Source organism: Phoenix dactylifera, chromosome 7, assembly GCF_051530095.1.
Source record: "Phoenix dactylifera cultivar Ajwa chromosome 7, Ajwa_hap1_PhDact_Kaust_v1.1, whole genome shotgun sequence".
Lineage (NCBI taxonomy): Eukaryota > Viridiplantae > Streptophyta > Magnoliopsida > Arecales > Arecaceae > Phoenix > Phoenix dactylifera.
Genome location: NC_143196.1, coordinates 20992912 through 21020888, shown reverse-complemented (window position 1 = coordinate 21020888; position 27977 = coordinate 20992912). Strand labels below are relative to the sequence as shown.

General features: G+C 35.2%; 2 protein-coding genes across 2 annotated transcripts; both read right to left on the bottom strand.

The window, feature by feature from the left end:
- Positions 1 to 210: 210 nt before the first annotated feature.
- UCP3 (Mitochondrial substrate carrier family protein) lies at positions 211 to 11329 on the bottom strand. The gene is made up of 2 exons (XM_008807957.6): positions 10818 to 11329; positions 211 to 941 (listed from the first exon to the last, which is right to left on the bottom strand). Exons 1-2 carry the CDS (start codon positions 11211 to 11213, stop codon positions 399 to 401), a joined length of 939 nt encoding a protein of 312 aa, XP_008806179.3. The 5' UTR covers positions 11214 to 11329; the 3' UTR covers positions 211 to 398.
- Positions 11330 to 20290: 8961 nt separating this feature from the next.
- LOC103718947 (protein WEAK CHLOROPLAST MOVEMENT UNDER BLUE LIGHT 1-like) lies at positions 20291 to 27456 on the bottom strand. The gene is made up of 3 exons (XM_088701277.2): positions 27331 to 27456; positions 23794 to 24477; positions 20291 to 22300 (listed from the first exon to the last, which is right to left on the bottom strand). The coding sequence occupies exons 2-3, from the start codon at positions 24442 to 24444 to the stop codon at positions 20450 to 20452; spliced, it is 2502 nt and encodes an 833-aa protein (XP_088557403.2). The 5' UTR covers positions 24445 to 24477; positions 27331 to 27456; the 3' UTR covers positions 20291 to 20449.
- Between the last annotated feature and the right edge of the window lie 521 nt (positions 27457 to 27977).

The window sequence follows — 27977 nt, the reverse complement described above, 5'->3', positions numbered from 1 at the left end:
CATCATTTACCCATACAGTAATAACTTACCCAAAGAAGTATTAGAAAAAAAAAAAAAAGTATAAGAACATGAATAAGTTGGCCAATGAAAAAGTTGACCAACTTTTTCATAATATTTTCCTACCAAAGAATGAGTCCTAATTGATATTGAGGGCACTCATGCCAGTACCACCAAACAAATACATAAGAAAATTTAAGAAAATGGAACAAGTTGAAAAACAAACAATGGCACTTTCAATAAATATTTCATATTTTGGGCACTTACAGTTGCTTCTAGTGAAATCTAAAACTACCATGCCTTTCTGTTGTTAAATTGAATGAAACCCTGACAATTTTATCAGATTTGGCTAATCAAATGGGAACCATATAGGAACTGGACAAGAAGGCGCCTCAAGTTTATCAAAAAGATGAAAGACCATATGCTTGTCGAAACTTTTCATAAGATACCCAGAATACAAACTGCCATGGGCCGAGCCTTGCCCATGTCGGAAAAAAACCCTTCCACAATGCCATCATGCCTTCAAATTTCACAGTCTTAACCAAACAATCATAAGAATTCCTGTATAATGTCTGGGTCTTTTTGCCCGAAGCTTGATTCATCATTCTAGTTTTGACCACATCAGCTGGACAGCTAAGAGCAGTTGCTGAGAGACCGGAAGCTATTGATGCCGATGTGTGAGCAAATACATTATCCTCACAAATTTGCTTGCGAATAATGAAATGCTTTGCATGGTCATAGCATGTCAATTCGCCCATGTTGACCAGAAATGCTCTCTGCGCATTAGGAAACACCCCCCTCCAAAGTCCCAGAAAGCCTTCTGTTTGGATAATCTTTGTCAAGGCATCAAATATCCCTGCATACCTGGGTTGCAGTCCTTGGCTCAAAAGACGGCTATCTGCTTGCATCCTCACCTTTATAAGATCAGCTGGGCTTGCCACAACCTGGATTAGGAAAGCCAATTAATTGTCTGTGTTGGTTTAGTATCACCAAAATTTGAATATACAATGACACTGATGGTAATTTATCCATTTGTACAGTCATATATGTGATGATCGCAAACTGTATCATGCTTAATGCAAATTTGTTTCAGACAGCTTGTGTTTAAACGAGTGTCTTGATTCATAACAATCAAGCCACATCCCATCTTTGCATGGTTGGCTCCTGGTCCTCTGGTTGCTCCTAGATGTGTACACGCCTTTTGTGAGGTAATGAGATGACCACTTGGTATCTCATAGCATGGAATCTCCCTCCATGCCACAGCATCTTTTAAATCTTGCTCCCAGTCTACACCTGCCTCTTGGTGCTTACAATCCTCACATTTAAGCAATAAGACCAATAACTTAATCACTTCTCTTGTGAAACCATTAGTATTTTCTTATTCAATCATTATATCATGTATTTTCTAGGTATAAATACAAGTCTATTAAGAGTAAAGCTAATATACTTGCACAAGTATATTAGCACCCGTGAAGTCGGGCCTGATGGGATGACAAGGGATACAACACTAACGGTCCAAGGCATTAGATGTAATCTATCATCTGTAAACTGCTTACTGTTAAAAAAATATATGATTTGTAGATCCCTAGCCTATGCATCCAATATTCAAAGCACATGCACTGTTTTGTATTATTTAAATTGTCCATTTTTTGACCACTTAGATGAATGGACTAGGAATCTCTAAGTCAGATAATCTTTTATCTCTAAGCAATGTAGACAAAGTAGATCATATCCAATGGCTCGGATCATTGATGCTAGACCCCCAATCTTCCAAGTAGACCTACCTCACAATGCTAATATACATGTGCAAGTATATTAGCATTACTCAACTATTAGATAATTTTTTCAAAATATTTGATATTATTTTATATCAATCTATCCTAGGCATACTTGTGTTCTTGATTTCTCCATGGAACCAATTTTGTGTTCCTACGCCAACACCTGCTTTAGATTGTTAAGGTTCTAACTACAATTTTAGCATAATGCAGACTGAACATATATTTTTGTTTCTATAAGGAATAGATATGCACAAAATGTCTACATGTGCAAACATGCTTAATCTATAACAAGTTTAATCTTCCATCTATTTAGTATTCTTCTTATGAATATTTTTTGTCAATTCATTCAATGTTAAATCATTTTCATTGTAGCTATTTGTTTCCATTAAGACATATATGCATTGTTGACCCCTTCCCTATCAACTTAAGCTTTTACAGTCAATTGGTTATTTACATGGTTTCAGACCTCAGGTTTTATTGGAGTCATAAGGAGCACATATTTTGTGGGACATGATGGAGGACTCGACGAGAAATTTAGCGAGTATCGAGAGGTGGCATCGACCAATGTCACTAAGAGCAGGGGCTTCACCTTCATCTAGTTCATCAAATTGGCCACCAAAGGGCTCTTGTTGAGACTGAGGACATCATCTTGGGAAGAAAGGTAGAAGCCAAAAAAGGCATACCAAGATGGCATGAGGACCAAAATCATCAACAACTACAAGCAAATCACTGTCAAGATCAAAATGGAGCGCTAACAAATAACAATACCAATTCTCGTCATAGAGCTCCCTTTAATCCAAAGATTTTTGTAGGTGGTTTGACTCCTAAACTAACAAAGGATGAGTTTAGCAGTTATTTTGGATTGTTCAGTACAATCACTAATGTCATTGTGATAAATGATAATGGGGGCTGATGGAGAGGCTTTGGCTTCATTACATTTCAATTAGTGAAGGCTATGGGGAAGGTATTGTAGAAGTCAAGCTTGCAATGCCTAAAAATGCTGATAACTATAACTAGGACAACAAGTTCTTGTTTCAATAGTAATAATTTAGTAACTGGTGGTAGAAGAGAATATGCTTGTGCTAATTACCAGGCTAGTTTTTACCCAATGTATATCCCTAGCTATGCAAGTCTACAAGGTTTGACATCTCCAGTTTTTCCTAGCTATACGTGTGAATCTAGTGGTTTTATTGGAGAATACCTACTTGGATGTTATAATGATATTGGTTCTAACTCTTGGGCCATAGATTTAAGGAGGCCTCCAAGCAGCTAGGGATTGGTGCCAACAAGGCAAAGTTTGATGCTTTATGGCAATACTAGTTTTTATTCTGGCTACCTCAATGATGGGGACATCAGCTAGGCCACCATTTTATGTGCATATTTATTTTATTATTTTATTTCTGGGCTTATTTGCATTTTAGGGTTTATTTGTGGTTTATTTTATTTCTGGGCTTATCTGCATTTTAGAGCTTATTTGTGGGTTTATTAGGATTTATTTCTGTGTAAGAAGGTTTATGCAAATTGTGTATTTGGGCCCTATATATAGGGAATTATTTTCATGATGAAAGTTTAATGAAGAATTAAGCATTTTCTTTCCCCCACGTTTTCCTCTCTTCTCTTCCTCCTTCCTTCTCCTTCTTCTCTTCTTCTTCTTCCTTCTCTTCTCTTACTTTCTACCACCGCAATCATTCTTCCCGGATCTGGTTCGACATCACTCAATAGTGGCTTTGGCGGCTTAACAAGTTTGCCTTGGAGCCAAATAAAATAAAAAGTTTGGTAAACTAGTTAGTTAACATGACATAAGCACTCAAGTTTACTGGAGGTATAAGTTCGAATCCCTTCCATGCTAAATATTAATTAATTTGGTTATTATCTTTATTCCAATCATTGTAGTTGTTATCTAGATTCATTTCAATCATTCTGGTCCCTCCACAAACATGATCTAGGCCACATATGAAGGGAGTGTTAAACCTAATATGCATTGGCGACCCTTTTCCTATCAGCTTAACCTTTTCAGGTTAATTAGATAGTTAACAGTTTCAATGGATATTACATCGAAATTCTCACCAATGGTATAACTTTGAGATATCATAAGCTTTTCGGGTTAATTAGATAGTTAACGGTTTCAATGGATATTACATCAAAATTCTAACCAAAAGTATAACTTTGAGAAATCATACTCCTGCCCTCATATCAGTTCAAACTCATCTCCAAACAATTATGAAAAGGCATAATTACTCCAACTAATAGAATTGTTCCATACTACCACAAATAAACCTATATATTCTTACATTAGAACTCATCAGAGATAACAAATAAGCATTCTCCAATCAATTACGGAGTCAAAAATCGAATCAATAATTTCATCACTAGATGTTTAATCCTAAAGTAGGTATCTCAGCACCATCTCACTACTTCCATTCAAATATTCCTAGGCATTGCCCTCCTTTCTCTATCCCTTTAACTCAAATATGTGCACTTTACGGTTTCACCAAGGCCCTGTATTTGGCTAGCAATACCAATGACCAAACATTCTCAAACGATTCTTAAACAATGTCTCTTATTTTTAAGTACTATAACTATTAATTTTTAAGTACTATACCTATTAATTCCCCCCTTTTTATATTCGCATATCCACCTCAAAATCCTCATCTATGTTGTGCTAATTTGCCCTCTTCGTGATTCACCATTTAATGGTTCCAACAGATCTGGCTATTAACATGTTGTGCTTGTTTTGGAAGTTCCCAAGAGATCTGGCAAGATAGACTGGAAAGAGAGAGAGCATGAGGGGGAAGGATGGGAGGGAGCAGGAGAGCGAGCGGAGAAAGAACGGGGGGTGATCCCCATGGGACCAAAAAAAATCTATGCGGCGTGATCCTCATGGGATAAAAAAAAAAAATCTCCTGAGGTCTTTTTAAATCATGTGCATGTTCTTCCTCTCCCTCTCCCACTCCCTCAGCCCCATGCTTTCCCTCCAGCCCATCTGACTGAATCCTGCAGGAACATCCCAATCAGGCCCGTAGTATTCAAATTTTCCTTCAATGATCACATTACGCTCCAAAAGCACAAGCCTACCAGAACAGTATTAATTAAGTTTTCCATCAAAGATCACATAATACTCCAAAACAAAATTCCTACACTGCCACACCTTATTCTAGCCAATATTATTTCCATAATAGAACCGACTTCATGCAAAAGAGCTTTGAATTTTGATTTCTAATTTAGAGTAGCCCCTGGTGCCAACATTTTGCTTTAAGCGAAATCCAGCTGGTTTTGCCAAAAACCTAGCATATGGAATGAAATAAGACTCATTGGCCCATTGCTTACCAAAAAAGTGGAAATAGGACACTACTTGTTTCATTGCGCTTTTTGTTCTAACTGAAACATTTTTGTTCATTTTGACGCTTTATTTCATAGTTTATAATTGATGTTTTATCTCTTCCCTAGTCATATCAAACAACATTGCCTAGCTTGTGTCAAGGGTTGATTAACTCTGATTTTAGTGCTTGACTGACATTTAAACATGCTTGAAATGTTCCTTTGTTATCTCTTACCTCAAATTTTAAACAATCACCTTAATATTTCTGGGTTTGCAGTCCCATTCTCATCCTTTTTCTTCCATGAGCAATATCCTTGTCAAAAGCAGCCGATTACACCGGTTGGAAATTTCATCTAGAGCATTTATCCCTTCAACACCACCTTATTTTTCATGTTTACCTTTTTGTTTCACAAGTTTGTCTTTATGCAATATCCTAAATCAATGCAAGAACAAATCTATCTGCTCCACCATAAAATGATGCTCCAGTTTGGTGTTTTTGATAACTCCTTATTTTTTCTATATTGTCAAGTAGTGTAAGTTGCAGGTCTACAATGCACTTAGGCATCTGATTATTCATCATGCGAGACCAAGCCTGCATTTTTATCTGGTCTGCACATCCCAAGTGTTGCAGCTCCCTTACCAATTTGAGTAATTAAATTTGCTACGTCTAATTGTACTATACTTCTCCATGATACACCCAAGTCTATCTACATCTCCTTGATAAATGTGTACTACAATTATTAGAAATCCATCAGCTTTTAGACCCATGGAGATTTAATTTGGCATAGGATTAGTTGATAGCTTCAGACAACAATCCTTAGGTCTAGAATTTAATTTATTGTTCCTCCAGTGTCCTCACATACCTGGACAATGCAGATATCATGACCAGTATTGGTCATGACATGACCACAATTGCTTATGAGTCGCATATCTAGCAATAGTTCAAAATGGATAACCCTGAGATCCTTCAGAACTTCCTACAAATCAAGGTTCCCTATTCTCAAGAGAACACTTGTCGAAGCAGCCATAAGCCTATATCTTGATTAGTAGTTTGTTTCAAGAATCCAAACAAAAATGAAACACATTCAAGCATTATGTAAAGCTTAGTCTCATGCATGCAAAGCTTCTCACTGATCTTCCTTTGATATCAACAGCGGTCAATCATGTTGTTAAGGTGATTAGATACTTTTTTATTTGTTTCTTCGTTCCTGTTTTTTTTGGTATGATTAGGTACTTTTTTTTCTGGTGGGCTCAGAGATCTTATCACATGTTGTTTGGATCAGGATCGAGCTGTAAAACTGCAGAGGGTTTAGATCAGACTGCGTCCTGGACTGGCTCACAGATTACAAGGATTTTTCTGATTTCTCCAAGATTTTTAAATATACTATAAAAATTGAAAAAATAAGTCAATTACAAAGTAGGTGAATGGAGAATAAAAGGCCATACATGTAAGAAGTCTATTTTCCACCATCATAAACCCATATGTAGCATGTCTAATGAGACAAGCATCAAGTCTAGTTATTCAAGTTATTTATATATAAGCTATCAATTATGCACTTTACGTAGAATATTTTTAGGCAAAAGAAAGAATCAGATTTCAATAAATGGTTCTCAAAATAAGAAGTCAAACAAAATCCCTAAAGAGTTTGCTAATTTTACATGTTTGCACTTATTAGAGATAAATAAGTAATTCTAAAACCTCTATACTCCTATTACTTTATATAAATGGGCTCCTAAATAACATGATCAAGCAGGAATTTATGATTTGAGGGATTGCATTATGCATAATATAGATATAGATCTTATGATCCTAACCGGTCTCAATCAAATTGGATCTTTTTCCCCTCTTTGTGTATATTCATTCTTTGTAACTTAAAGACTTTGATCAATCTCTTCTTTTTTTTCCATTTACCTACATACTCGAGCTTAGAACCTAATGACTGTAATTGAATTGCTAACTTACGTGATTCCTAGTAAACCTTCTTATCTTCTAGAGGAAATCTAAGTAAAATAGTATTATCTGAAACAAATTATGATCCCCATAGTTGTGATAAGGCTTGATCGTTATGGCTTTGGCTATTAACAAAATTATGTTCTTGATCGACAAATTCAAGAACAGTTCAAGATGCATAGGTTTGAAGATCAAATTTGCAATTCTTTAATGTCTCTGAAAACAAATGAAACATCCACTGGTGGACCCTAAGTCAAATGCCTTATTTCATGGGTTAACTTTTTATAAGCATATGCTTGAGGAATGGCTTTTGCTCTATCCATCATCGTAAAAACTTTTTCAGCACGTGTACTACTATTTTTAAAGCTTCACTTGCAAGGGTAAAGAGTCGAATTACAATCATTAATCTTGTCATCTCTTAGAGTGTATGTAGTTACTTCTTTCAGTTTCATCATTTTGGTTAGCTACTAAGCATTTATACTACAATACAATAGATTCTCTAAGAAATTTAACTATTTGTCTGTTGTTTTATCCAATTTTTTAACCTACCATTATATACTCCAACTCTCCTAAAACTTGATATTGTAATCAGTTGACCTACCTGTTCATCCTTAAACTTTGCACAACGTCTCAATTCTCATTATTGACATACCACTACCTTTTCCCTGTAAAACACGACGCAGTAAAATCCCACATCAATGATGTCAAAGGTGCTCGAGGTGCTTGCCTAGGTGCTCAAGCAAGGCAAGGATGCCCCTAAACACCTCAATAGGCCCTAGGCAAGGCGAGTTTACTAAGATAATGCCTATGCAAGCACTTGGAACAAAGCAAGAGGCATTTAGGCAAGCACCTCTCCAATACATTTGTTCATGGGCCAAGCTTAGGCCTAGCCCTTACTCGGGCTTCATTTCGAGCCTTGAGCTTCATGATCAATTTTTTATTTTCTCGAAAATGCCAAAAATATATTTAAAAATGCTAAACATGAATAATTAAATATTGTCAACAACTTGCAACAAGTCTATTGTCCATTAAGTTCACATATCAACAACAATAGTCAATTAAGTCTACATTTGCATCAAACATAGATAAATAATGCAAGAAAAATAAGAAAATTCAGCTTAACCAAGCTTGGGCCTAGCTTTAATCCCTAAGCATGAACCTAGCATGATTACTGAACGAGCTTATTTTCTAGGTTTGATGCGGCCCACCAGGCCTAAAATCTTGGCACAAGCATGCCGGAAAGGCATTGGGCTTGAGCGGGAGAGAGAGAGAGAGATAGCGAAGTTGGCAACATACTTCACTTAAGAAATTTCAAAAAAAGAAAAAGAAGCAGAGCCCTATTTTGTTCTGAAACAAAGGCAACCTATAAGGTTGTCATCTGTAGAGGAGATGAGAGCTTTTGAGCCCTCTCCCTCTCTCACTCTCTCGGCCTCCCTCTCCCTCTTCCTCCCTCTCTCTCTTTTCCTATCTCTCCTTCTTTCTCCCCGTCCCTCTCCAGCACTAGCTTTGTTAATATGGCCCAAAATAGTATAGCACATTACCGTACCATATCATACCACCGAACAGCCGGTATAGGCCCTGATATCGATACAACCAACCTTGGTTCCTTAACTATGAAGTCATACAAATATGCAATTTTAGTGGATTATGTGATCACACCCAATACTAACTATAAGAGCCTAATAGGATTGTGGTGCATACAAGGTTCCAACCTGGATATAGAATATTTACTACCATGATCTATGTCATTTGTTCCTTATTATCCAGTATAAAGTCTTCCCTTACTTGTTGGATCCAAAAGTTTTCCTTTTGTTGTTGGATCCAAAATGGTTTATTGTCTTATCAAATGCAAAATTGCGTTACATTTATATGTTTGTTGAACTTGTGGATATTTTTTAAACACTTTTTATCTTGAAAACGAAGATGAAATTTGGTGCAACAGTAAGATTGCTCCATTATGACCTAGAGGTCATAGATTTGAAATTTGAAAATAGACTCTCTGAATATGGACGTAAGGCTGTGTACATCTAACCCTCCCCAGATCCCGCAATGGTGGGAGCCTCATCCACTGGGTCATCTTTTTTTTCTTGGAAAAGCATTGAAATTTAATGGTGTGTTACTTTCTCAAGTTGCACTAAGTAAATAAATCTTTGGCCTCTCTACATTTTAAGACCCACTTTATATTTAGTCCATATTTCCTTAGCCAACATATTTCGAATTCAGGTTCCCCCAAGAAAAGCATGAAACATAGGGCTACCCAAACTAACGTGAAAGCTACCACATGGTGGCTGCCAAGGACGCCGCCTTTGGAGCATGATAGTCCATTGTAGCACTAATTAATACTCAAGCCTTCATCACCTCTAGTAGCTAGGCAACATTTCCTATAATAGTTGGAACTATAACAGAAAACCAATGTTAATACAAGGCTCTTGGAGATGTTGTATGGTGCAAAAGCATGTGAAACTCATCATAGGAAGAGAAGCCCATGTAGAATGGAAAACTATGCAGTATTCAATGAGGACTACATCCTAATCCAATCACCTCATTCGGGGACCAAAGAAGGAAGAGAAGTTTACAGTCATAAGTAATTCAGAGTCTCATTTTTCTCCTATCAAATTGCAATAATATTCGAGAATTGGCCAGAATTATTCAGAGAAATCGTTGTAGGGGTGAAGTCAAGTGAGGATGAGGGAAGCGGGGGCCTCCTTAAGTTTGATAAATTCTGAAATAGTTCTATTGTACCCGGAGCTGATTTCCCACATACCCATTTCTTTATCACCCCACCCCCCCCCCCCCAAAAAAAAAAAAAGAACTCAGAGTTTGCAATATTTCATATTTAAATATTTGAATCCCCTCCCAACATGGTAAAATGAATCTGACATGAAAAGGTTACACAATAAATGTTGAGTTGTATGGCTCTTTGACAGGTTAAAATGGAGAATTGGGAAAGCTAAGAACTGCTATATAGATCCATTTTTGATGTGATTTGTGTTAACAAGCATTTTCCCTTCCTCCAATAATATTCTAAATGTGATGAGTTTTTCTCTTTTTTTCGGGGGGAGGAGGGGTCTCAACTTAACTAAAGAAAGGAAAGGTATCTCACTCAGCCAAGCCTCTAACTCCCTCATGTCCCTCCCCTATTGCCATTAGCCTCCTAGTTCACTCTGTATCCTTCGCAAGTTTCTTTCATTACAATGAAAAGGCTTTCTTGAGAAAGATGAGTGTCTCCTCTGCGAACTTTTTCCTCTCTTTCGTAAGACTGACTTTTTTTCTTTTTTTTAAGAAAAGGACTTTCCATTTTTCAGACAATAAAGAATATAACATAATACAAAGTTACCATCTGACCATAAAGTTTATGACTTTCTCTCACCCCCATGCTATTCATATATATGACAGACTCAGATTTTTCTCTTTTGTCGATCTTTTGTCTAATTAGGATTGTAGGTATGCAAGGATAAGATGTTTCTAATTCCATTCAACCTCTGATTATGCTCAAGTTCAAGTTTAAACTAAATGTTAGTGATAGGTCCTCACCCCACCACCCCCGGACCAGCCTTCCAGGGCGGACCCTGGCTGGTTCGCAAGGAGTAAACTTTATCACATTTTGATCCACATTTATCAGTTAATGGTCCCGGAAGGGAGCAAGCAAATTATGTATACAGCATCTCACACATTTTTATCTACCATTAGATGGTTAGGATCTCGGAACAATTCTTCTATCACAATAACCGATTCTACTCGTCAAACAACGGGATCTTGGAGAGTGGGGTACCTGAGCGAGGACGCCAGAAGCGCCCCCGGCGAGGGCTTTTCCGAGGAGAGAACCGTCGGTGCCGGCGGCGCTCCGAAGGTGCTCGTAGCCCACGATGCGGATGGGGGTGTAAAAGAGATGGCGGAGGACGGCGGGGGAGAGGCCACTGTAGAATCCGAGCACGCCGCCCTTCCTCCAGATCTCCGAGGCGACTCGGAGGGCGTTGCCAGCGGCGGAGGTGCCGGCGGGCGGGCAGAGGTGTGCAGACTCGCCGTGGAGCTGGAGCCTGGTCTTTATGATGTCTATCGGGAAGGTCGCGGTCTCCGCCACCGCCGCCGACAGCGAGGTGAGGGCGATCTTGGCGAGGGTTCGGCGCTCCTCCCCTTGTCCTCCGCCACCGCTGCGGCCGCCTCCCATCTGGAGGAAGCACAGCGGGAGCTTCGATGACGAGCGTACAAAATACTCGAATGGTTCGAACAAGGATTTTTTTTTTTCTTTTTTGGCCGGAGAAGTGAAGGACAGGGGATTGATAACGTTGTTTGTAATTTGGATTATTAGGGCTCGGATTAAATTATAGTACATTAAATGGTGGTCCATTTCCTAGTTTAGAATATAAGTTATTATTTTAAATAACACATTTTCCCATCATAATAGACCTCAGGCAAACCCTTAGTCCCTTATGGACCACAAGCATGGTTTTAACCACCATTATTTGTCTCAAAAAACAACGTTTCAAAATATTAATATTCAAATAATTATTGAAATTACTGATGTTTTAATGATGTCACAAAAGAAAATAACAGGTAATAGAAAAATAATGGTGTTAATTTCTTTTAATTTTTATTAGATAAAATGATATTCTTTTTTTTTTTTAACCATACAGGAATTCCTTCGAGATATAAAAAATTGTGTTTTGAAAAGTATTCTTTTAGTTTAAAAAGGTACAAATGGAAATAAATGTCAATCTTTGTGTTATAACGATATATTTTAATAGAAAATAATAAAAAATAATAGCCATTATATTTTTTCGTATTGTTTATCTCAATAAACAGGATGTAACCAAAATCATTATAATGATCATTATAACAAACTATTACTTAAAACTATGATATCAGTAGGTGTAGGTGAATCTGTTTATGACTATCTATGTTCAATATACACTAATCATCTACTTGCTCTTACAAATATACGATGAGACAAAATCCTTGAAGTCAGCTTTATATGATGAAACCACATGCATATCAACTCTACTCTCTTTATATAAATTAATATATTATTTAAAAAGTGGTATATTATTTTTTAGACTATATCTATCAATTTCAGGTTTCCTTTAGTTTTTCTCTTCACAAATATCTAGAAAAATAATATAATTAACAAGTTAAATATGTCTCTATTTATTTCTATATTTCTATCACATATAGACTCTTTTCTTTTTCAATCGAATTAGATTTATTCAAAAAATCTCTGAAAGTTCAAACTTTTCCAACCAAAATAATAAAAATTTAATAAAATAACTAAAATTATAAACAAATTGAAATATCTCCCGCACACAATTATAATTCACACAATTTAACGCTCCTCTCTCACATGTCTCTCTCTAGTCTCATCTCTTATTTACACAATTCTTTCATTTCCTATCTTCTGCTCCTTCTATCCACCATCTCTCACTCACAACTCTTAACTTCCCTCATCTCTTTAATTTTTATTTCTCTTCCACATGTCCTCCCCCAACTCTCCATATCTCTAACCACTCAAACTAGTCATTAATGGTCGGCAACATTTGTACCCTTTTTCGGTGTGCGTTCCACTCCATCCTAACCCTCTCCCTCTCATCCTTCCTTTGCATGCCTTCCACTATCTCCCCTCCCTTCATTCGTCTCTATCCCTCTTGTATCCTTCAGTCTTCATCTCTCTTAGGCAAACCCTATATATTTCACTTTATTATTCTCATATGCATTTCTTTCTTTTAAAATATTGTTTATATTTTTTTGTTCATTTTATTATTTGTCCTAGAAATTTTTATTTAGCCTATATAAAATATTGTATTTTATATATTGTTTCGTTATCCTTTATTTTTTATTTTATTTTATTTATACATTCTTTTATCAATAACATCATTCGATATATTTCTTTTGATCCCCTTTTCTTCTTCTTTTGTGTCCTTTCACTCCTCATTTTATTTTTATTATCTTAAAAATATTTCATCTAATATATTTTTAGTTATGTTTTGTATAACTAATTTGACCTTTCAAATTATCATGTTCTTTATATGTATATCAATTTTAGTAATTTGATTATCATGTCAATTACCCATTATTTTTAATTTTATAATCTTATATTTCTACTTATGACCTCTATTTCTTTTCAACTTATTTTTTCTAACTTTATTTCATGTGCATTACTTCTAATTTCTATATCATTTTTTCAGTTTTATTTGTATATATGTTGTTATCTATTTTTTTATTTTTTTCCCTTTTAAATTTTAGCATTTTGATTTTTTTTGTAGGGGTATTGTTTCATGTTTTCATTTTTACTAAATTCTATATATTTAATTTCTTTTAATATTTTTTATGACTTAATTTGTTTTGTTAGATCTCTAATTTATATTAGTTTGCTATATTTTGTGAACAATCTATATTTTACTCTTCTGTTATGTATTTCTTACTTTATTTCTATTTTATATTATCATGTTTTATTTTTATTTTTATTTTTATTTTTATTTTTATTTTTGATATTTTATTTATATTTTATTTTTATCATTTTTGTATTCATTTAATAGTTTTGTTTTTATTCTTTTTTTAGATTTGCATTGAGCATGCCTATTTGCTAGTATGTATATATAGAGAGAGTGTGTTTAAGAGTTTAGTAAGTGCGGCATGTATCACAATCTTGAAACTCTAAAACATGAGAGATAAGAATAGGACTTGAGAAGTTTTTCAAAAAAATTATTATTGGATGAAGCTTTAGGAATGTTAGATTATTTCTTTTCTCTTTCATGATGCATTGGAAAAAGATGCATAATATAGGAGATTTATTCTTCTTAGAAAACTAAAACACTGCAAAGTAAAGCATGCCTAAAAGCAAGCAAGCAAGCGCACACACGTTTGTATGTATGTACGTACGTATGTACGTACATACTAGAATAATGCACAAGCGATGCACGTGAAGAATCCTTCAATTCGTTCCCTACCTTATGAAAATAACCATGAAATAGGTGGGGTAGAGGGAATTTGATGATGCCAAGGGGATTTTCTTTTTTAATGATTTTAGGACAACCAAAGAGAATTCATATAGATAGAAATAGAAGAAGAAAAGGTGGCAATTAAGAAGGCATTGAGGGAAGAGAGGAGAGGGGGGGGGGGGGGGGGGGGGGTTGTGGATGCGAAGAGGAATAGATAGAGATGTGGTTATTAGTTTTATAAGCTCCTTATTGGGGAAATTGGTTAGAAGTTAGCATAAGTGAACTTTTAAATTAGAAATGCAGCACTCATAACTGAAATTTGAAATGATGGCAATTTCAAACTAATAAAGATACAATGTAATTTACACCTAAAATATTATGTAACTCAAATATCAGTTTGGCGGACTAATTAATATGAATTAATAGGTTAACGAGTAAAGGGATAATTTCTATAATTCTATGAGGATGACCAAAAACCAAGATTACTTTCTTTTAGTACTATAGAGTAGTATTTAGTATGTATAATGCATTTGAAAGATGGATGGTCATAACCCCTTCCCATTTATAGCTAAATTTCTATATGATATAAATTGAAATTGATCAAAATAAATACATTTAAATCTATTATAATAAGCAAAATTAATTTTTAATATACTTAGTTTTATCTAAATATAAGTTTATTTATCTTATAATCATCATGGTAAACCCTTTATTTGAAATATATTAACTTTTATCTACTTGATAGACCAATCTCTACAATGATAATTTTTTTAAAAAAAAGGATATCTAGAATAGAGAGTACATAGAAAGGCCAATGTGCTCTTCTCTCTTTTTGATCCGATTGGAGAGAAAAAAGATTTTTCTCAAGGTGCTCAACTCGAATCTCTCAAAAAATAATTAGAAGAAGATGAAAGAGTTGTGAAAATAGGACTTAAGTCTTCTTTTCTTTTAAAATAATGATTAAAAAAAAATATGCACACAGCCTCTATTTATAATGGTGAGATCCCTCCTTGCACAATTCAAGTTGGATTTTTTTTCGTAATTCTAATAGAACTCTCTTTCATAAAATAGACATCACTAATAGAAATAAACTTGAAAAGGCAAAAATTCATCTGATGGTAGATCTAAACTTCTATATCAACTCTATCTTCTATCGCTTTATCTGATTCTTCTTGGATAGAGAGATGCATCCAGTCAAAATTTTATCCAAAAAGGAAGCTTTCGGTTTGATCTGAGTTGTCCCTCTTTGGAGTCAAATTCTGGTTTGGATGCAGATGAGACCTATTTCAGGCCTAAAATGTAGAATTTGGGCGTCACATCGTAGATCTCAAAAAACTATCTGATAAAAAAAAAGATCATATCATTTGGATGTCATATGACTAAATTATGGACTCTAAAAGTTTGGCCTATGACTCGACTTTCTGATATGATGGATCTCACTTCACAACCTTGTCCAACTTTACTCATAGTGGCCAAAATGGTCCACATCAAGTCTGGAGATCCCTCTAGATTACTCTTTCTATCTCTTTCAAATGTTTCCCAATGCCTAAGAGTCCCTATTTCTAAAGATCTCATATCTTGATAGTTTCTCTCTTTAAAATGGTTTATTTTTTCTATAATGCAGCTTCTCTACAAATATGGTTACAATTAGCATGTATTGAAAATTTAATAACAGATGGAAGACAACCAAGAGTTCTAATTATATATATTAGGAAACTCACATAGTTATATAGACAAATATGAAATAATTTATAGTAAAAATGATTCAATAAATCAATACAATCAAATAAAGTGTAAAGCAACATACAGAAGTAACTAGAATTAGAATATGTCAATAATTTATTACAAGCATTATGTAAAAACATATGAACATTTGCTCCTTTTTTAATATGATGAAGAGAAATTTTATTGGCCTTGTCTGGCTCGGTGTTGGCTTGGACCGGCTGCTTGGGCCTGTAGCATGTGTGTGAGGGGAGGAAGACTCCAATGGGAGCTTTCTCTTCTCTCCAGCAATTATAATGGAAGAAAGAATTCTAGGGCATTTCGAACTCCAGCAATCCCTACAAAAATTTCTATAAATCACCCTTCCACCCCTCTAGATACTCCACCATCAAAAATATCTCCTTCTATACTCGCCAATTTCAAGCTTTTCACTAAGAATCCCTTAGCTCTTTGTTAGGAGATCTCACTTAGCAGCTATTGGTATCTCGCCGAATATGAGGTAAGGACCGCTTGTTCTTCTTCTAATTTCTTTCATGATTCCTAAGCCATCACTGTTGCTCATATTTAGGCCAGCAAGCCACCAAATTTCTTTTAAAATTGGATCTTCCGTATTTCATGCTCTTTTCCTTATTTTGGTTCCATTTGGCAGGGTTATTGATAGTAGAGCTTTCAGAAGTAAAGATTTTTGAAGTAGAGATTTTTTAAGTAGAGCTTTTATAAAAAGCTATTTGTTGTTTGGTAACTACATTTCTAAAGTGTTATGGAATGTTAATATGTATTTGGCAAACAAATTAAAAAAATACTTTTAGTATGACAAAATAACTACAAAGAATATTGCATAATGTTATATAGTAGAGCATAATAAAATATAATATCTATTAATACATAAATATATAATATAGAATAATATTGTTGTAATATAATATAATATTATTCTAATATAGTTATATATAATATTGTATGCTATAACATAATAATATAACATAATTTGATATTATATAATATAATATATCAATGTATTATAAGATAATGTAATATAATATTATATTTATAGTATGATATAATATTTTGATTTAAAATATTATAATTATTATCATTATATATTAATATTATATTAATATCATATTTTTAGGAACTAATAATTGTTGGGCCTCTTGCAGATTTTTTTTCGTGCTTTATTATATAAAGGGACACCTACTGTAATTATATAATTTTATAATGGATATTTTGGTATAAAAAAATATTAAAAATCTAAAATAGCTTTTCGACACGTGCTAAAAGTATTTTTTTTGAAGAAGCTCTATTTTGGAGCTTCTCTCAAGTAGACATTCAGCTTCCTCGCAAAGCTAAAATAGTTTTTCGATTTTTGTACCAAACACTACTGTACTATCCAAAAATACTTTTGGAGGGTTAGAAAGTGTTTTCTGACCTACTAAAAGCTTTGCCAAACAGGACCTTTTTTATTCACCGCCATCAGTCATCGATTTGGACCTGCCTTCACCACTTCCATGAGTGTCGGCCAGTGGGTTGGATGTGAATAGAGTTGTTTTTTTTTTTTGTTTGTTTCCATTGATCATATTTTCCTATTATTACTCTCCTCCACCAGCTGACCACCATCGTCAGCTGATGCCATGGCCAAGTGCCGCTATGGGTCGTCACCTTCGGCTAGTTCAATGGCTTGATAGTCCCTATCTTCCCCTTCCTTTATTTTGAAGAAAGAGAGAGAGAACCTCCATAGTTCTCATTCCATTCACTTTTTCTCTCTTTCTATATTTCTCCCTCTTCCTTCCTTTTTCTTTTTCTCTCTAGTTGATCAGTAGGCTTTGGTGAAGGGATTCAAGGGACTCAATGGTAGACCTCTCGTAGATTCTAGTAGAGGGTTCTAGGCTATTGAATCTACTTCATGATCTTTATTGTGATGTTTGAACTTTATTCTATAAGGAAGAAATCATCTCTAAAGGAGGACATTGGTTAAGGTGTTTCACTCTAGTAACTGATTGAGGAGTGGGTTGGTATATGCTGCCGTGTTGAGTTAGTCACCATTAGAGGTAAGAATCCCTCAATACAATCATCTCCATGATTACGAAAGTTTTGTATCTAAATGTATCTTGTATGATTGTGGTTATTTTATACATATTGGTATGTGTATTATATGTTGATGATTTAATATTGCATGGATTACAATGTTACTTAGTTTAGCTTTGTATCAAACTTATTAATTGGTGGTTATATAATTATAGAAATCATGTAGAATATACATAAATTAAGAAACATCATGACTTTGACATAATTATATGATGAGGCATGGGCATAAGCCATGCAAGTAACATGGTTTATATATTGTATCAGCCTTAGCTTGAAGTGTGGTATTATGTTTGTCCTACCACGGGCTAGAGTATGACTATAACTAGTCTAATGTCGGAAAGTCAATTCCAAATAACGAATTGTATTTAATCATAGTTGTGACATAATTGAATCAAATATTGCATAAATGTAAAAGTGGGGATGGGGAGGGCATCAAGATTAGCCGGGCATGTATGAAAGGTGGGGTGTCAGTCGTGGGCTAAGAATTGATATTGTGGTTGTTGGTCATGGGTGAAGCATAGCATGTGTTTGGCCTGCCATGAGCTAGAGCATGGTTGTGACTGTCTAATATTGAAATCAAATCAAGATGCTAAATTATATTAAATTATAAGTAAATTGAATTTTTGCATAATGATAAGGTCAAGAAGAAGAAGGGCATCTAGATTAGCCGGTACATATGACACATGGTATATGTAATGTCAGTTGTGGCTGAGATGTGATATTATGGTTGCTAACGACGGTTGAAAATGTGGTGTGTGTTTTGGCCTACCACAGGCTAGAGCATGGGCAAGGACTAGTCTAGTGCTAGGATCTTGCCTAGTTATGGAGCTCAAGAGAGGGGATGAATTGGACTTTTCAAAAACTTTAAACAAAATACAACAGAAAACTTAATATGTGTGTATATTACAATTAAAAAATGAGTTGTAAGTAAATATACTAGAGTTCAAAGCAGATAGATCAAACACCACAAATATAGCAAATTTACAGTGATTTGGTACCAACCCTATACCTATGTCCACTTCCCAAGACATCTTTATTAGAAATTTCTACTATAATCCTTTCAAGATTACAGTCCGATTGTTTTGACTAGGATCACAATCAACCTAGTTGATTTTCACTGAAAATTAATCAAAACCACTTCCGAGCTTTTTTTCTAGACTCAATACAATTCAATTCAAAGTTTGAATGGGTTCAGGTTTCAACCCCTAAAACTTATCACAATAGAGAATGAGAAAAATATATGATATAAATAAATTACAGCAACTTAAAGACAAATACACAAAGAATAAATGGAGCTTTGAATTAGTTTGATTGGCCTTGAATGAACTTAAATTCTCTTCACCAACTCTCTCAATAGTGGAGGATGTGATTTTTCAGCTTTTAATGAATGCATCTTAATATTCTTTTTCTTTTGTGAACTCCTTTCATCTTTTTTCTCAAAGACTTCTTTTCTTCTTGGTGTCCCCATATATTTATACTATCAACGAATAGTTGGAAGATACTTCTAGCCATTAGACAGGCCAAAAGAGCCGTTGTGAGACAAAAACGCTCGTTTTGATTTCCAAAAAAACTAGCTGTTACTGTTGTTAGGTGCAAATGGACTCGACGTCTGTAAAACCAATTATGATGCTTTAGTTGTTACATATCATCATTGATAGCCTTTTTTGTGCATCAAGTAAACTCGAACCGAAAGGTATCAATATACTTAGTGAATGAAACTACATTGCAGATTTATAAATTGAAAACTTAAGCCCTTGATCTTGATCTAGATATCTTATGCATATGCTTGCCAAAGTTTAACTTATTTTAGTGCTTCCAGACTATAAATCAAACCAAATCTTTTTATCATATTGCTCTTTTTGGAAAAAAAAAAAACTATATTGTTAAAATTCTGTCTTTTTTTTTTTTTTTGTGGGGGGGGGGGGGGGGGGGGGGGGGGGGGGGTACATGTTAAAATTCTCTGTTTATTATCCATCAGATGTGCATGTAAAGAACCTTAAGATTTCATGATTTTCATGGGGAAGAATTTGGGACTAAATACTCTCAAAAGCATTTAGTTTTACTTTATATAGATAAAAAAACACATTTATAGAAAAAAAAGTAGTCCTATATGTAGAAATTTTGAAAAAAATAAAAACAAAATCAAGATCTTAGGATATCTAGACTGTGTACGCTGCATGCACCTTGCTCTAGTTTTAACTATACTACAGACTTATCTTCACTATTCAATGACCAAATACATTTTATAACAAATCAAGGACATCACATAGATCAATCTTTTTGCACGAAAATGCATCAACATATGCAGATGTAATCTCCTGACCTGTTCTTCCTTTACTGCTCACAATGATCATAGATTTCTCCATGAGTCAATTCATGCATGTACCTTTCAATGTATTGCCAGGGATTGGTATCATCCCTGATGGCTATGACAATCTTCAAACTGTTCAGAAGATTGGCATATTAGCAGTGGATGAACTTCCTTACATCTGGATATTACGATTCATGAAATCTAAACAATTATGTTTTCATCAGTATGTTCTGGAAAAGACTATACCAATGGTACAAGCTTAAACACCGAACCACACCCCGAGTTCCAAGAATTAGGAAAACTTATTAGCATATATGTAAGAGATTTCGATATGTAAGTACAACATAAGTTTCATTACTTCAATGACTGAGCCTTCTTTCTGGCCAAAAACATGACGATTCGAGGGAAGAATGATCTCCTTCTCACCTTTGGTTCAGGCATGGCATTTATTGCCTCATTCCATTGCGAGTGTTCTCTGGGGCTAGATGTGGGAGGGCTATCATGTGGAGCAGTTTCTTCTTCATTAACAAGGATGTTTGGTTCTCTGGTCTCCTCGAAGTACGAAGAATCAGCTAAACCTTGAGCAGCATCACTCGCTTTCCGTTGCAGTTCATGGTCAGCTCTCCACTTCCTCAACTCTTGCTCCACACCCAATTTCCCTTCCTTGGCCTTTTCAGCCTTTTCCACTGCATCTCTTAATGCTTTCTTCTTTTCTTCTATCTTCCTATGTGCTTCCTCCAGTCCTTCTAAGCATCTTGATTCAGACTCCTTTGCTGATTTAATTTGCTCTATGGCAGAAATCACTCGCTGATTAGCGAGCTCCTCAGCCTCATGTACTTTCTTGCTTAGAGTGTAGTACTCATCAAGTGGAAGAGTCACTCCATTTGTGGAGTCATTAGTGTCCAAGTCTGCAGCCTCTTTACTCTTTTCCAATGCTTTGACTGCTAAGAGTGCCAGCTTCTCCGATGCTTCAGCTGCTTCTGTCTCCTTTAAAGCAGCGTCTAGCCTGGTCTCCATAGTACCGACTGCAGCCTTGGCTTGTTCTGCTTCTTCTTTTGCCTGCCTTAGCTCTTCACGAGCCAAGTGAGCGACTGACTTGGCTTGATCTGCCTCCTGAGCTGCTTGTTGAAGCATCTTAGGCACATCTACCATCTTTTCTTGGGCTTCCTTCTCCTTTGTCAAGATTAGTTCTACTTCGGAGTTTGTCCTGTTCAGCTCAGCCACAAGAGATGATATAGATACCGATGCCAGCCCTTCCCTCTGTTTCATGGTGGTGAGGGCTGTCGCCTCTCTTTCCAGCTCACTTTTAAGTGAAGAAGCTGCAACTCTCAAACGATTGACTTCATCTCTTGCGTTCTCAATGTCGGTTTTTACTTCCCCGAGCTCCTTGGTTAGAGCCAATTTTGCTTGAGCATTTGTCAGGGTTGTCATTGTTTGTCCTTCCTCATCTGCTGGCTTCTCTTCTTCGATGCTATCAGATTCTTGGTTCATTTTTGCTTCCATATAAGCAGCAAATTCAGCTTTCAGACTGAACAACAATGTGGAAGCTGTATCAAGCTTTGACTTTAGATCGTCTACCAGCGAAAACTGCATATTGAGATGCTGCAGCTCTCCTTCAGCTTGCTTCAGCTCCTTTTCCCAGTTAAGTTTGTCTCTCTCCCATGTCAATGTTCCACTAGTTCTCTGCTCTTCTGCATCAAGATGTCCTGCCTGTGAAGATTCCAGCAATTCCTTTGTCGTGATGAGCTCCAGAGTTAGATCCTCAACAGTCTTCTCGATCTCCTTGAAAGCAGAAATAGACTCTCCAGCCTTCTCAATTGCCACGTCCCTTACATTAACTATAGTAACAAACTCTCTTTGCAGAGCTTCCAACTCATCTTTTGCTGATTTTAGTTCTGCGACTGCCGTTAAATGCCTTTCTTTAGCAACCTCTACTTGTGTCTTGGTTGCAATGCTTGCATCACTGACAATTCCTTGCTCCATCTCTTTGAGCCTGAGTTCAGCAAGCTCTGAGTCCTGTTTTGCCAGGGCCTCTTGGGTCTGTGCTTTCTCCAGGCTTAGCTTTAGTTCTTCTACAAGTCTCCTAGTGCTATCAAGTGCTTTGAGTACTTCTGCTTTAGCATCTTCTGCAATTTCAGATTGTTCTTTGTACTTTGGAATTTCCACTTGTATCTTCTCAAGTTCAAGTTGGATGTGCTGCTGCTTCTATATGGATGCAAAATGAAAGAAGTTAGAAACTTTCCATAAACGAAAAGGACGTGTTCATGCTCTGTATGGCATTGGATAACATTAAGAGTACTGAAAAATAAAGCCTTTTAGAAACAAATACAACAATAACTCTATAGTTAAAATTTGGGCTGTTTTTAAAATAAAGAAGAGAATTGATCTTGAATCAGATACTGCATGTCTTCTTGATTGACTGTATTATGATACCATTATCACCTTACTTCTTTAGAAAAAAGAAAATAAAAATCAGTATGAGTTTAGGAAGAAGCAGCTTTATTTTTAGCAAGCCCTGGTATGTATAGTTTGTCAGCTTTTCTCTATCAAAAAAATACGGAAGAAGAAGAAGAAGAAGTGGTCTGTTTTTAAATAAAGAAGAGAATTGATCATGAATCAGATACTAGATATCTTCTTGACTCACTGTATTACAATACCATTATGACCTTACTTCTTCAGAAAAAAATAAAGAAAATATCAAAATGAAATTAGGAAGAAGCAGCTTTATTTTTAGCAAACCCTGGTATCTGTGGTTTGTGGCCTCTGCTTTCCTCCATCAGAAAAAAAAATACAGAACAAAAAAAAGAAGAAGGAGAAGAAAACAAACAGAAGAGTTGACTGTTTGAGGTGAAGTTTCTTGTTTCCAGAACCAAATTTAATTAGGAATAGAAAGGAATCAAGGATTAGGGTTTTGCAACATTTGGGGAATGTTGCATGGACACAGACACGGGAATTGTATTCGGATGCATGTCCAAGTGTCTGACTCAGCATAAGGGAAAAAAGAGATATAGGGTTACATACAATAAAAATATTTTTAAATAAACTCATATATTTAAATACTATATAAAATATTAAAAGATATTATTTATTAATGTTTTCTGATATGCGTGTTTCACGGTCAAACTTCCTAATATTTCCCAAAATTATTTTGATTTTTTATATTCTTGATCAATCTCTTAAAAGCAAAGAAAAACATCACTTTTTAATGTTATTGAAATGCATCAAAATAACTATTGGAAGAGTCCAACTCTCTATCAATTTCTAAAAGCTACGGTTAAAGAAATTAGAGCAAGTATCCAAGTGCTCGATGTGGATCTGGTACAGATTCGTATTAAACATGAATCCAAGGATTTGGACATGAGAGTTCACATAGCATACTTTGCAATAACAAATATAATGGAATTAACAATGAGATAAAACAAAGTCAGACTTATCTCTTGGATGAATAATTTCTTTTTCGTTTTAATTCAGATTAATAAGAAGAAATTGTATTTCTTATTGGAAGAAAACAATGGCTATTCATTTTGGAACTTTGGGCTCAATTTGTGGCAACATATTAGAGAAGAAATATTAAAGAAATAATTAAAACATTAAAAGGGAATTCTTTTTCTCAATCCCAGAATTATGGACTCAAAGACTATGCAGATGCAACCCCTGCAGAAGTAAATCAAAAGAAGGATTGAAGTTGTAAACACTACCTGTAAGTTCGTTGCCTTCTGGGATTTCCAATCGCCATGTCCTCCAAACTTGGTGACAGCCTCCTTAACAGATTCAAAAGGTGCTGCAGTGTCAATAAGGCCTCTGTTTTCAACGACTTGTTTTAAGTGGTCAGACAATTTGGATGCTTTCTTTTGTGTGCTTCCAATCTCCACTTGGCTATGATTAAGCTTGCTGGTCAATACATGCAGCCTAGGTTCTGACTCTCGTAATTTGCTAGAGGCAGTATAACCATTATTCGTTTGAACATCATCAACTATAACAGTATTTTCATCTTCGGACTTGTGTGATTGCTCATGATCTGACTCCTCAGATTGATCCAATGTATGAGGTAGTGGAAGACTGGCCCCTTCTGATGGGCTGGATATGGCATCCTTACAAGCAATTTGCAGTTCATTTAAAATCTCTAATGAACTAGAAGCCATTTGGATTGGTGGTAGGCCATCATGGACATTATTTAGAAGTAATTCAGAATCTTTTATGACTGCTCTATTCTGATTGTTAACATCAATTATTTCATCAAGGATCAGGAAAGTAGGAGGTTCAGGATTAATTGGGCCTTGCAGTGAACTGGAAGGGACAATAGAGGATCCTCCCGAAGAATTTCCCTCAGTGTCCTTTGCTTCCTCCATTCCACGATAACTAGGATATTTATAAGTTGATTACTGGAAATAAATAAAAATTAAATGAAAAAACAAAGATGGCATAAATAAGTTGAAAGAGTGAGCAGTAGCAATGCTTATGTTTAAGATCATACAGTATTTATTGAAACCACAAAAACTCTATACTTCCTTACAAGGAATATACTGTGTCAAACGAAAAATGTCACATCAATCTATATCAAGATACAATTCTCTGATAGCTGAGATTACTCACCATTTCTCCAAAATTATCTGGTTTCAGTTTGGTGAAAAGCAGTAATACAATGAATGCACATTGTAGGGTATTCTGGATTGAATAAGTTAAAAGTAAAAGAAAGATGCTATTTTTCTAACTGGTGAAGAGAGAGAATTAAAACTGAGGAACTAGGAACTTTTGTAAATGTTATTGATGCTGGATTCTTCACTATGAAATCTTTGACCCTTTTGAGTTCTGCCTGCTAAAATATATGGGTTTTATATACTAATTTAACTGAATGGAGGAATAATTATAACTGAAGAACCAAAAACCTTGGAATGATGAAAATGTTCCTGATGATGAATTTTTCATTATGTTTCCATTTACCTTTTCTAGTTTTTCCAGCTAAAATGTATGGCTTACATATACAGATAAGAAAAAAAATATATGGAAACTCCAGATATGTGAACCCAAGAACGACTTAGTCAAAGTTAGATTTTAGTGAAAGATGTTGTTTCATGCAGTTGGAATAGCTAAAGTCAATGCTTCTGTGGTGCAAAAAGAAATTATATATTAAATTAAAGATATATAAAAATAATTGATTGTTTTAAAGGGATTAAAATTTCATAATAAGGTACTAGGAGATGTGTTGTTAAACAGAAAATTGGAAGATTTGCAAATTCTATTATACTGAATATCTGAAAGTTCCTAAACTATTTGTCACCGCGGAAAGTCTTGATTTATTTTTTGCACGTGGTATTGAATTGAGAGAATTTATATTTCTTCTTTTTTTCTATGAGATCATTGATGCGTCCATGTTCTCTGTTGGAATATTTTTTCTTTTTTCTTTTTCTCACTTTCTTTCAATAGAAGACATTAGTGCTGTAGAAAATGACCGTCTTTTCCATGACTAAACTTAGCCTTCTTTCTTTTTCAAGAATTTTATTTCCCAGATCTTGGAAAATTTGTTCAGGTTTACATGAGCTTAAATTGTATAACCAATACTATAGGTTCCAGAACTTCACCACGAGTTATAGAATCAGCATTAGATTAAGATTCAACGATAGATACTTTTAAGGTCAATGATAATTTGTTATATGCTAAAACCTTGTTGCCGGAATGGAAGTATTGAAATTTCATGAGGTTATAGATCCAAGGTTTATAGAATCATATTAAACATATTATTTGGATTATAAATCTTTTCCATTTTCCTTTTGGTCATAAAATTAATTTCATTCCACTGTAAACTGAATTTGGTATACACCTTCGCAGTCTTATCATCATACAAGATAAAAGAGAACTATCATGGTGTTTCATTGATACAAGGGCGAATGATGAGAAGAAAGCCCAGGATATTGTCCTTTGCTAATAGGACAATATTAGTGAGATAACCTAAAACTCATTTCAAACAATTGTTTGATACAATTCCCCATGATCCTGCAAGGTTGTCAAGTTGCCAAGGTGGTAACCATGACTGTCGAGAAAGAATGCTCAGAAAGCCAAGCAGGTACTAATAGATTAAACTAAATGAAGTCCCTAATAAACCTCTCTCTCTCTCTCTCTCTCTCTCTCTCTCTCTCTCTCTCTCTCTCATGTGTACACATATGCTCAGGAAAATTGCACATAAATGTGCATTCATTGACACAATAAAATATAACATGATAATTTATAAGAAAATAAATTAAAAAGATTATTCACAAAAAAATATTTATGCCAACCTAGCATCAACTCCCAATTGGTGCAGATTACGTGGTTAAGCTAGGCATCTCCATCAACTGCTTGGAAACTTGTAAGATCAACGGGTGAATAAAAAAGGCTTGGCTTCTCTAAGCTCAGAAAGCCTCCAAGGTTCTCCGAGACTTGGAATGGCTTTAGAGCTGTGGTAAGATGGAAGAAGGCAAGATCTCATATAGGAAATTGAATTAACGAGTATGGCAAACTTACATGGCGAAAAGCCAACTAGAAATACAATCCAGCAGCAGGGTCAAATTGTCTTGCAGAAATACAAGCAATGGAGGGTATTTAAGATTGCATATGTGAGAGATTCCCAAGTGTTCTGTGAACTCATAACCTCGGTCCTAAAGGAATTGATGCAAGGTGAAAAATAATTGCATCTTTGACCACACAAAATGCACGGCCAAAGAAATGTGCACAACATTGTTTTCCTGAAGATTTGGCTTCAGAACGTAAATGAAAATTAAAAATCCAAAACAAAAGAAAAAGAATGAAGGAAATATACAAATGATACCAAATAAGTTCATGTTCTGGAAGAAATGAATGCAAGGATACGGCATTTCCCCAGACATCATCAAATTTTGTTCAAGAAAAAAAAAATCGCAAGATTAAACAACAGACACATAAAATGGAAAAAAAAATGTCCTCTAGAAAGAGGGAAAAAAAGGAATAGAACGATAAGATATATGCCTAATCCTTTTTTTTATCGAATAATTCAACAAACAAAAATAACTCATCGCATAATTATAACAAAATCCCAATAGTCCGCAATATTTTTTTTTTATTTTTCATGCTTCCATATTCCAAACTCCATTCGTCCTACAATACATGAGAAGAACACCAGGATTTTCGCTCAAGACACTCCATCAAAAAAATAATTACGTAATTGAAACAAAGAAATAAATAAACAAATAAATAGATAAAAGGGGAGAAGAAACAAGACTTACATGAATTTGTTCCCTACGAGGAACTTCGAGGGAAACGAGAGGAAGAAGAGATTGGAAGGAAGAACGAGAGGGAACGAGGAAACCACGTGCTGGATGGTGGACCCTTCACAAATTGGATTTCTCTCTCTAAAACCAAAACTCTCGCTTCCTCCTAACCATTAGATTTTTGTTTGTTTTTTTCAAATCCTAATATTTTTTTCGGGAATTTGAAACATTTATAATTTATTATTGGCAATGTGGGGATCTGAAGAATTTCGACTTGGTCGAGGACAAGCGGCCACCTCATGAACCGCAACGGAAACTCCACCTCGCTTTATATATCTTAGCTAGTTTTAAGCAATATAAAATTAGATAAAAATATTTTACATTAACTTTTTAGTTGTTTTTTCTAATATTAAAATTTTGCATGCCAAAGAAGGGCCGGGCGTTCTCATCGGTGTTGTATTGTTCTGATGCAAAGTTGAGCATGGCTTCCGACCTAGTGCATGCGCACCACCACCATGTGAAGGCTTAGATGAACCGTTATGTGATCCATTATATATGTATATACCTAAATATATGTGAGACTCTAGAACTGGCCTGGTCCCTTTGACTGGCTCAGTCCCAAAGTTCAGGCGCACGTGAGGCAGCGGGATGGAGAGATCCAT